At 31.5% G+C, this 11,939-nt stretch overlaps 2 protein-coding genes across 2 annotated transcripts; one reads left to right on the plus strand and one right to left on the minus strand.

Annotated features, from left to right (window-relative positions):
- Nucleotides 1–1,860: 1,860 nt before the first annotated feature.
- Nucleotides 1,861–4,947, minus strand: rasp (protein-cysteine N-palmitoyltransferase Rasp). The gene is made up of 4 exons (XM_088257983.1): nucleotides 4,765–4,947; nucleotides 3,561–4,339; nucleotides 2,724–2,941; nucleotides 1,861–2,476 (listed from the first exon to the last, which is right to left on the minus strand). Exons 1-4 carry the CDS (start codon nucleotides 4,841–4,843, stop codon nucleotides 2,011–2,013), a joined length of 1,542 nt encoding a protein of 513 aa, XP_088114109.1. The 5' UTR covers nucleotides 4,844–4,947; the 3' UTR covers nucleotides 1,861–2,010.
- A 1,457-nt stretch (nucleotides 4,948–6,404) lies between these two features.
- On the plus strand, nucleotides 6,405–11,890 carry LOC148310674 (uncharacterized). Its single transcript, XM_088257893.1, has 7 exons — nucleotides 6,405–6,707; nucleotides 8,860–9,766; nucleotides 9,928–10,039; nucleotides 10,152–10,236; nucleotides 10,858–11,001; nucleotides 11,088–11,176; nucleotides 11,475–11,890. Exons 1-7 carry the CDS (start codon nucleotides 6,644–6,646, stop codon nucleotides 11,706–11,708), a joined length of 1,635 nt encoding a protein of 544 aa, XP_088114019.1. The 5' UTR covers nucleotides 6,405–6,643; the 3' UTR covers nucleotides 11,709–11,890.
- The last annotated feature ends 49 nt before the right edge of the window (nucleotides 11,891–11,939 follow it).

Raw genomic sequence — 11,939 nt, forward strand, 5'->3', positions numbered from 1 at the left:
TGTAGGCAGTGAAAGGGATTAATAGTTAGTTGATTCAGTTAGTCTTCTTCTTCTTCTTCTAACCCTTATCCGCACCCAATGGTGCATAGGACACTGCGTCATATTGACGCAGCGTTATCTTGATCGTTAGTTACATGAAGGCAAGGTGATCATTTCTGTGCTTCAGTAACCAGTCCAGGGTAATATCAAATATATATTAGAGTGTGGAATAACAAATATTTATTTTAACCCCCCTGAGAATCGAACCCGGGACCTCCAGCACGGTAGCTAAACACGCTAACCATTACACCACGGAGGCAGATAAAAGTCAGTTAGTCAGCTAGATCTGATTCCAACCCGACGTTGGCCGATACACAGATGCCTATACAACACCGACCAGCACAGAAGACAGACACGGAACAGTGCCAAGGCATTTGCAGAAAATGTGTTACCTATACAAATAAACAAACAAAGATGTTATGTCAGAATACCGTCTGCTTTGTATCACTAAATTATACAAAAACACTTGTCACATGGCTAGCAATGGATTGCTTGGCTAACTGGGTAGGAATGTACATGTCCAACAGGCCAATAGATGAGCGTGGCGGAGGAAAGTCTTGCTGTCGAAAGTTAAAAAGCATTATTATTCAATAGATTGGCTTGCAATCTTAACATGATCATATTTTACTGTCTCGGAATGCGTTTTTACGAGGCCATTATTGGCTTGGTTTAGTGAACTGTCTTTAAATTGGCCTCGTGTAAATGCAGATAATATATACCTACTGTTATAAACATAGGTTTTATTTTTAAAATATACACATATAATATTAAGTAGTAAGGAGGGAATAATGTAAAAAAGCAAAAGATTTTTTTCTTCTTATATGTAAGTTATATGGAATGTTAAAAGTCATTGAAATATTATATGTAGCATATTTTTAATAGTTTTTGTGCAACAAGAAAATCAGCATTTAAAAAACAGTTAAAAAATAAAGCATATACAATTATAATCAGATAATTGCATATTTTATTTGGGTCTGTTTATAAATCGGGTATTAAATATTGATGGCATATTTCTAGGGTTGTTATGATGTTACTATATTTTATATAAAAAAAAATGTTTATTATTTTCTGCTTTAAAAATAAGAAAATTATAAACAAAAATATAGCCGATGTGTACTGTGCTGATCTACTTATTTTACACCGTGAGGCATCACATTATTTGATTATATTATCAAATTCTCTGAAAAGTCAAAAATATACTACTGTATATGATGTCATAGATAATTGCGAAAATGTAAAATTTGTAGGTAATCTAAAATACACATAATTAATTTTGCATTGTAAAAATTGCATCACTATCATCATAAATGTTTAATATTTAATTTTTTTCAATAAAAAAAGTTTAATGAAAAAAAATTATACTTTTTTTCATCATTTGTGACATAAATAACATTTGTAAGATAATACAAACTAATGACTTACAAATCATTTTTATTAATAAAAAACAACCATTTTCATATTTAACTATACAAATGTATACATTACATTTATTGATCACACATTTTTACCAAAAATATCACAGATAATATATAAAATAATACAATTATAAAATAATAATACTATCCACTGAATAGTGTCTGTGATCATCAACATTCACAAATATATATTGTATTACATACATAATCAATCAAAATTACCCTATGTTATCATAAATAAAGCGTGTAAATGGATTATAAAATACTTTGATCATATGTGTGTCGGTACTAATCGAATCTGGCCACTCATTTAATGTTAACCATACATCATTATATATTATTGGTGATTTAAAACAAGTTTTTAATTATTTTTTTTTACTTTTAACATAGGATATATTTTTATATTCAACTTGACGATTGTGTCATTTATAAAATCCCATCAAAAGTTGTGTTCGTGAATTTATCCATGTTTGATTTGCATCAACTAAATAATGGCTATTATAATATTTTTTCCATGTTAAAACATTAATAACCTATATCCATGAGTTTATTCAATTTATGTAAGAATTCTTCTAGCGCCGATGCAGGTGATTTTTTGTGATACTCTACAAGAGCTGTATAGGCAAATAAACATTATAATAAAGCTATAAAAAGATTGATTTAATACTCTTTGAACGAAAATATACCCTACGTCTGTTCCAGCAAAAAAGTAAAAATTAGACAATGCGGAAATAATTAAAACAGGCGTTGATAAGAAGGCATTGAATCTATCATTCATAGATTCTGTTTTGATAAGAACATTTGTGATTTTTTTATATAGTCCACTTTGTGATAAGGTCGTAGCCACACTCTCTAAAAGTATTCCGAGATAATTAAGGATCGTCCATATGAGGATAAAGCCATGGGCCCCGTGCCAGAAAAACACAAATGTAAAGCAGAGGAACGATGCAAAGCCCCTCATAAATGATAACCATATAACGTCCTGCTTATCAACTTCATTAATGACTGGCTTGTAGATATATCTGAAACAGCAATTCAAACAATGAAATGCCAGAAGCCAGACTAAAAATATATACATATAATAAAATACATCAAAAACTCAATATCGTCACTTTATAGCTTATGAGGGGATACATAGGAAGGAATTATTTGAAGTTTGGATCTTTCTGCTATTTACGGTGAAAGAAGGACATAGCGTAAATTATTTTATGAATTTTAGCCTAAGGGAGATAATAAAGTTTTTAATAATAAAATATTATTATTGAATACCTTAATAAAAATTTATGTAATCCCACGTCAAAATGTTTCCACATCTGTGAATAGCGGTGAACTCTCGCTACGCACCGCGGAGGGGTTGTTGGTTCAATATGATCCAGGGCTGATATACTTCCAGTCATGCCATATACTATCAAATACTTCAGATAGAAATAAAGACCCATCCACATGCCTCCTCCATACAGACACCAATCTGGCATCATCTCTATTATCTAGAAGAATAAAACAAAGTTGTTAAACTTCTGAAGATACATTTTCGATTTCCCAAACTATATTTGGCAATAAATACACTCCGTTGCAGTACTTGAATAACTGGTATGAACCCGGTAAAAATTAATGAGAAACAGGGAAGTTATTCGCACCCCAAATCAATGTGAAATTTTAAAAATCTGTTAAAACTATAAAAAAATATCACACTAAATTTTATTTAGACTCTTTTAAAAGTAAAATACAGTATATGTATTCAATATCTTTGATCACTACATACATATTTGAATTTAAGAGAAGGGATAAGAAGATTTTAATGATCTGATTAAGACCAATCATTGAGTAAAACATTGTTTACCTGATATATTTTTATACTGATATTAAAAACGCTTGTTGCTGATTTTCTTTAAGCTATAATTGAATGAAATTGATTTCAGCATTAAATAGATACATAAAAATTAAATAGAACTAATAGTATGGATAGACATCGACAGCTCATGAAGAGTGATTTTGTCTGCAGGACCATTTATGCTTATTTCGAAAATTAAACATGTTAGGGTATTCGGTATCGTATCAACTAATTTAACTATATTTACAGTAAAATGAGTAAAAAATATGACTTACTTCTGTATAGAACTGCAAAGCGTTGAAATATATAAAGTGTAAGCAGAATTCCGTGAATAAAAACCATCCCATATACCGGATAAAATTTTGCACAAAGCAAAACAGCCTTCTTTTAAAACTTGATTTATTCAAAGTATTGAAAGATTTTAGGAAGTCATTGTAAAGCATTACCGGCCCCAAGAACAATAGTGGCAGGTAGAATGTGTAGCTAACCATATTTATTATATCTTCATAATTTAATTTATAACTTACATCCTTGGCTATAATTTTATTATTGTTTATAAATTCTAATGAAAAACTCAAGCATCTCAGATGAATCCACGACACGGCTACCATCATCATATAAAGATCTTGATGGTTAACATATTTGTCTTCTAATAAAGAATAATTGCTACTTAAATTTTCGTAATGGATTTTAAGTATGTTAATTACAACTAAAACTAAACAGCTGCTTATCCAAACGGACTTTAATTTCCCGCCGAAATGGATTATAATTATGTATGAAGCAGGTTGCAAGATCAAAATTAAGAAATAAAGTGGCCCGAACTTGAACAGCATCAATGAAAATGATACAGCAATGAACCATATTTGGTCAAAGGCAATTTTTTTATATCTCAAGATTTCGGCTCCAAAGAAGTGGATTAGAAGCCACGGCCATAGTGTTGCGACAAAACTTTTCCAAGTATTCCACTCAAAATCAGACACATCTTTTAATCTCCCGATGAGAAACCAGCCATCTCTGAAGTCTTCGGTTAAGTCTTTTATTGATAGATCTACACCTGAAAAATATGTTTATGTATATTTATTCAAAACCTTGAGGTTAAGTGTGCAAGGCTCTCAGGTTCATATGGTACATGCATTTTATGAAATACTATGTAAAAAAAAATGTTATGAATCTTTTAAAAAATCAAAAGATGTTTTTTATAAATACTTATATATTGAATATTATTTGCAAGTTATAATTTTTTTTTTAATGAAGTATATTATATCTTCAATTAGTTTGGTTCCATCCGTTACTGGATATGAGAAAACATACCTTGTTAATATTAATAATGTAATATTAATAAAAATAATTTAATAATTATATTTTAATAATAATGTTTATTCGTTTGAAAAGTTGTGTATATTATTGTAGTATAATATTTCAATAATTAAATACACTGAAAATAAACTTGGGGATAACAAAAGGCTGAAAGGTACATACGTTTAGTAAATAAAAACAGGTTATAAAGGCTGTACAAAACAGCTGAAGTCCAAATGATTAAATGTAGTAGAAACTCCATGTTTCAATCATTTTTTTTTTTAAATTAAAAACGTAAAAAAATTAAATAATATTTTACTGGTAGAGATTATTGTATATGATGCATTGTTTATTTATAACCTAAAAATTCTGACACTTTATTGACATTTAAATACTCATAGCACACGTCAAGTTTCTTGGATTAGATTTTCGTATTCGTTTTGAGTTCGGAATTTTATTCGGAATAGAGTATTTTCATTTCCAAAAAATATAGGATTGAACATAATCTACCTACAATTTTTTTTAATTCTATTTGTTTTGATAAAAATCAATCATTTTGTATAAAAACAAATGTTCCAGAGAATATTTCACAAGCAAGTACGGATATAAATTATTGAAAATCTCGTATAACGTTACGTTTGCCATGAGGTTTTTGTTGACACATGGGTCTACGGCGCTTGTAATTTACTGCAAACTTTGATGATTTTCGCTTTATAGGTATAGAGGGATCAGCCTAATTAGTTTTGTTATATGGACAAGGCATTTGTAAATACCTGCTCTAAAAACCTTTTGAGATTTAATATTTTAGTTGGTGATGACGATCTACAAGACCCTTGTGTTATAATTGATATTACATAATTTTTAAATATTTTTATTGTATTCGTAAAATACATAATAATGCATAAAACGATTCATATTATTTGTTGCAAGTATATCATTCATAATGAATAATTGTGATTACAGGTAAAACATGACAAGTCACTAGTCAATGTAAACACGGAAACTCATCAGTTCGTTTGTTGTTACCTACCTACTTATTTTGTATGCATCTGCAGACATTAGTATCCTAGAACTCAATGGTTCTTATCTCTTTTGGCCCCTCTTTGAAATATAATATCAATGTTACTCTTACATTATGGGCACCTTACCAACACTTGTTATTGTTACCATCATCGGGTCCAAACTAAAGTACATCTGCATTTTGACTACATGCCACCCCCGAGAAAGCTTTCTCAACTGCATTCACTATATTTCTAGGTACTAAGGATACTAAAACATTACTGCTATGTATGAAAGGAAATGAAGACAAGAAAACAATAGATAAGAAAAGGAGAAGAGAAGCGTTGATTAGGGCACTTGGGATTTCATAACCTTATTCGAACAAGCTTGTCTGGCATACAAGCTACTGAAAACGTATACTGTATAACAAATTAAAAGATAATATTCTTCATGATTTAACTAAAAATGAAAATATGTTTATATTTCGTATATTATTTACTTGCGTATGGAATATTTATATTTTATCAAACATATGTGAATGTATTAAGTAGGTGTTAGTTTTAATTCTAATTTATTTCATTGAAAGCCACCTTAGAATATTTTTCTTTTAAACTTAAGTCTACAATTTAAGAAACGCTGATTGCCTTGTAATTAAATAATATCTGTCATCTCGACACTTCAATCGGTAATATTCTTTTCAGTTTTAAATGGACGTCCGAATACATTTTGCAATTCTTACCGCGTGATTGCGCTCAAAAATTGAATATTTTTTATCAACACTAAACTCGCCATGACTGGTTTCGACATTGGACGTTAACGCGATTATTGAGATTGGTTCCGTTTCGCGAGAGAAGACTTACCTACGTAATAATATTATTCAATTAAATTTGATATATCATTTACACTGTATCGTTCAGTACCTTAGTCGGCTGCGATCGCCATATATGTAGACAGCGTATTTATAGTTAGCAGTCGTATACTGTTAATAATTGTTATAATATAAGTGTTTTAGTTTTATAACGTTCTCAAGGTTTGTTGTGCAAGTAGATGACATCATTGTACCATGTACAAATCAACCGTAGTGGTATGTTTAGCAGCAATCATATTCTGCAGCGGTTCTACCTTAGGTAAGAGACAACGATAATTTGCATTTAACTTTGCAGGTACTTATTAAAATATTGTTTATTTTTTTGAAATATGAATATAAAATAATTCATTGTACATCCACATTCATAAAATCTGAAAATCTTTAACCTTTGCTAACCTTACACTAAATATTAAAAATTATTTGAAACAAGTAGTACCTGGTCACGCGGTATTGTGGCTCAGTCTGGTTAAATAGAAAATAGGAAGCACACATTATTTATATACACGTTTTATTTCACAATACTTGACATTTCTTGGTGAAACTGCATTTTATATAATAAAATAGATATGTAGTTTTTTCCACAAATATTTTTTGACCAGTGACAGGGTTTCATCGTAACCGACATCATCCGGCTGGTTCAGTCTGATGATGTCGGTAACGATGAAATCCGGTCACTGGTTAAATAAAGGGTTTTAGAACATTGTTTAACATGTAAATCATTTTCTTAGCCTGTCATCTGTTACATTTTTATTTATTATTATTACATTTTTTTTAAACTCGCGCATTTTAAAATCTAACGTCGAGTCAAAATTTCAAAGCAATCGGTGAATAACATTAGATTTGAGTGTTTTGTGCTCAATATTTACCGAAATAAATATTGCTTAGTGGTACGCGTACAAAGTTATATTTTTGTACCCAAAACTCAAAAAATTTGTTGCCATATTTTTAGTTTCAGGTATTATCTATATATTTGGTGTCAAAATGTATTTTAAAGAACTTTTGGATGCAAAAAGCTACTATATTTTCTTACTTTTCTTACTATCACTAAAATACCTTCGCCCAACGCAGATTACGGCCCCTAAACAGCATAGAATGCAGTGATGTTTTTATTAAGTCTTAAAGTAATTTTACAACCAAAGAGTTAAACGGACTATATGTTATAAATACTCTATATAAATACTCTATTTACAACTGATTTTGAATAAAATCATGCATAACTGACACTGCTCCGTGCAAATCAATCAATTCTAACGCATATTTTAAATGATACGATTTCCAGGTTAGGAAATTAGTATATATAATGAATCTTATATAAATTATTTATTAAAATTCGAATAATAATGAGTGGAAATAGTTTAAAAATTTAGTATCTTTATCTACTATTGTAATTATTACGAAGTTTAAAGGTTATCGATGCCACATATACCTAATAATATATCAAAGTAAGTAGGAACATCATGTTTTCTTAGCAGAATTTACATGGGAATGTATATTTTCGTTTTACAGTGTTTAGTTATACGATATAACAAGATAATAATTTATTATTTTACTAATTATACAAATATGGACGATATTATATTTTAATATCATTACGAAAAAACAAAGTTCACAGTTACAAAGTTTTATTACGAGAATGAACTATTCTCAAACATAATTTATATTTGAAGCACTAACTTTGTGATGACCCATTCTATAATTAAAATGTAACTTTGTTTTAAAATCACTATGGTGATTATAGTGATTTTAAAACAAAGTTACATTTTATTATATTCTTAAACAATTTATGTAAAATATTAAAAACAAGAAATAAACCCGGTGAAGATCTTGCCTGTTTTAGCGAAACGAAACGAGAAAATTCTTCTGTAAGTGAAAAATAAAAATGCGTCTTAGAATATAAGTATATCATACAAAATGTTAAAAATACGCACATTATTAAATTATAACCAATACATTTCTAAAAATAATTTGAGGAAGTATTTTTCAACTCATGCCACAAAAAAAGGACTTGCTGTAGAAATAGGGTTGTAAATACGACCCTTACGTTCTATAATGTCTCCGTTTTATTATTGATAAGGCAGTCATTTCGTCTATCTATTTTTTATATGCTAAGTTTGATAATATTGATGCTGAGTGCATCGGAACACGTGTAACAATATACTGTTATACTTAGTGGAATTTACGGAAGTTAAATATCTTTATTACATTTACCTGAATAAAATTAACAATAATAAAAGTGAATAAAACCTTGTAAGCACAATTCAAGGAGAGAAAACTGCGTGTTTTGAATTAAGATTATTTAAATTTGTGCTCTGTAATCGTGGCTTGTTTATAATATGGTAAATATTTATATCCATCTTGCCTTGGCTTTACAGACTAATCTGTATGCCTATTCCATTTTATTTTGTTTTAAGGACTCAACCGCAGACTGGAAACTGCCCTGCAAAATGCGAATATTGACTTTTTATCCTTCGAGGGTAACAGAAAACCGGCTGTACCGCCTCCGGCTAATCCGATCCAACAAAATGTTAATCTCAAGGCCACATCAACATCCACAGTTCCTAGCACATCAAAACCCACCACTCCAGTTTCAACTGTAAAACAACTAGTAAACAAATTTAACGAAAGAGATTCAGATAATGAACGACAAGGAGTTCCTGCTAATCGTCAAACTCCAAGTCCTCAAAATAACAATAGACCAAGCACTATCGGAATGAATACGAATTCTCAACACAATATGAATCTTGGACCGGCTCTTCCGACTACACCCAAACAAGGCGTTCCAGTGATTGGAAATCAAAGACCTTCTCCGCTATCGCCGATGAGTCAACCAGGCGCGGGGGGAGCTTACCCTGCCCTGCCAGCAAGACCTGGCAGTCCATCAATTGGGAACCAGAAACCTGCATTTTCATCGACCAGTCAGCCGGGTGCTCCACCTAGAGATGCTTTCCCCGGTCTTCCCAAAACAAGCGGAACATCAGTCACACCTTCGGCGGTTCCCACAAAACCGATTAGTTGGAGTTCTGTTGTGTCGGGTAACAGCAAACCCGGAGGAACTCCCCCGGCAAGTATTTCTCCCGAAAATTTACCAAAGACGGCACAAAACTTGCGGCCGATTGTTATTGGAGAACGTGATCCTCTTCCGGGAGAAACACCAAGTACAACTGGAACAACCATCAAAGAGGTGGCGAGTGACAGTGAATTGAAAGATGTCAGCGAAGCATTACTAAGAAAAGACACAAATAATGCAGCGAAATACATAACGATTAATTATCAAGGAAGAACATCTTCGTTTTCAAAAGATGATCTCGCTCCACAGCCGTAAGTATTTCATGTATTCTTCGTATTTATATTGTGGCCTTTTTGTTGCGTGCACCTACAAACATAAAAAATGCGATCACTCGTACATAAATAATGTTTATCATTCATGTTTATGTTGAAATACCTACATTAAATAATTAATTGAACCAATCTACTTTCAGTCTTTTAACTATTCAACCTGCAGTATGGAATATACCTACGATATCAGCAATGAAAGCTTTGTTGGATAATTATGAACAAGATACAACCGTAAACGAATATATAACACCACAGGTTAGTATTGAAACTAAAACCGCTTATGGTTTTTAGGTATGTACTATAAATTGAAACGTTTTAATCTTTTCCACTATTTCTTCATATACATACCATGTTTTTTTATTTGTAGGAGAAAAACGAAGAAAACGAATTTACGGATTTGATCATGGCTACGCCTGTCATAAGACACTTGATGACATTTTTGAAAGATAAAGGTAGGATATAAGTACATATTTTTTTTCTGAGAGAAAGAAATAAATCATATTTGTCTAGAATCTAGTTTTTTTAATGGGTTCGTTCTTGGCGCGGTCAAAGGCTTGCGTGCTTCAACGATTCGCCAGGCTATTGCAGATTGGTTCGAGGTCTCCACCAACGACAATACTGCTTCCTCACGCCGTTCATCGTCTTCATTCTCTTTCATTTTATTTTATCATTTCCACCCATCCGAGGAATTACTTTCTCCTCCTCTCAGAAATTCTGCTACCTATGGCACCTAATAGAAGCCCAAAACAGCCGTATACAAAGCTTTGAGAATAGACATCACCGACGGATTTTAGTCATGCGGTGGTTTGGGTTTATGAGGAATGTTGAAATAAATCAATTGACGCACCAACTCATGGTCACAAGTATTGTCAAGAAAAGACGATTCAGTTGGCTTAGCTACGTAATCTGCATGCTTCTGTATATAAATGAAGAAATAAATATTGCAAATATATGGTTATAGTAATCCATCTGGAACAGATTTATAATATTTGCACGGTTAGCTCTTGGTGTCTGAAAATATTTTGTATTGGTTTTATATTGTGTAATTATTTTAAAATATTATTTTTCCACAGGCGTAGTAACTCCAGATCCCAAACAACAGAGGGATGTTCTTAAGCAAATTTGGTTTAACATGTATTCAAGAGGACAAGGCAAAATAGGTAGCTCTGGATTTGAGCACATTTTTGTCTCCGAAATAAAGAATGGAGAAATCTCAGGTAAAATTATACGTGTGTATTGTGTTAACGTAAATGAATTCGTCTTTTTCAAAATATACTAATTCCTGTATGTGTATTATACACAGGACTACATAACTGGATATATTTCCAAATTGAAGAGGCTGCAAATCGAGCAAATTACTTGGGATACTTAAAGAAAGTGGAATTAGCAGATGTGAGTTTTGAATTGTTTTTATTTTTACTTGAAGTGCATATATGACTTCCATGCATAAATGCCTTTTATATTCCCATGAGTTTTATACAAAACTCGTTTTGGGACAATTATATAATTTCACATTTATAAACATGAACAGACCCTCATACATATATACAAATATGAAACACGCACACATATGATAATGAAACAAGGTTAGAAACGATCAGCGCTATTGACTTGGCAGATTCTATCTGGAATTCGATTATAATCTTACTAGAATATAATAGCATCATATGTTTATATTTTTATTTTTCAGAAAGGAGCGATTTTGAAGCTGCATTTCAACATGAAGGGAATCGACAAACCAGTTGACACTATGTTCGTGGGAACATCCCCCGAGTTGGAGATAGCTCTCTATTCTCTTTGCTTCTTGACGAGGGTGGACAGGTCCTGCCCCCTCACTCTCGCCGGACAAAACTTTAATTTGCGGACACACAACTTCAGATACAGGAGTAAGAATATGATTGGGAGTGCTTTCCCGGAAATTTAGCCCCATCAGTGCACCACTGAAATAATACTCAAATATTTTCACATATTTTTATACTCATATATATATAAGTAGCTCTACATTTGTAACACTTGCTTGTTGTGTTATATAAATAATTATAATTATTTAACCTGTTATCCACGAACAAAAAATTAATAAAATGGAGTTAGAAGATGAAAAAAAAACCTTACTTATTACCCTCCTTATACGCTGCAAAGTGCGCTAAGCAATTTC

This window comes from Brachycentrus maculatus, unplaced genomic scaffold, assembly GCF_059751285.1.
Source record: "Brachycentrus maculatus isolate JH-2025_06_01 unplaced genomic scaffold, ASM5975128v1 h1tg000089l, whole genome shotgun sequence".
Taxonomy (NCBI): domain Eukaryota; kingdom Metazoa; phylum Arthropoda; class Insecta; order Trichoptera; family Brachycentridae; genus Brachycentrus; species Brachycentrus maculatus.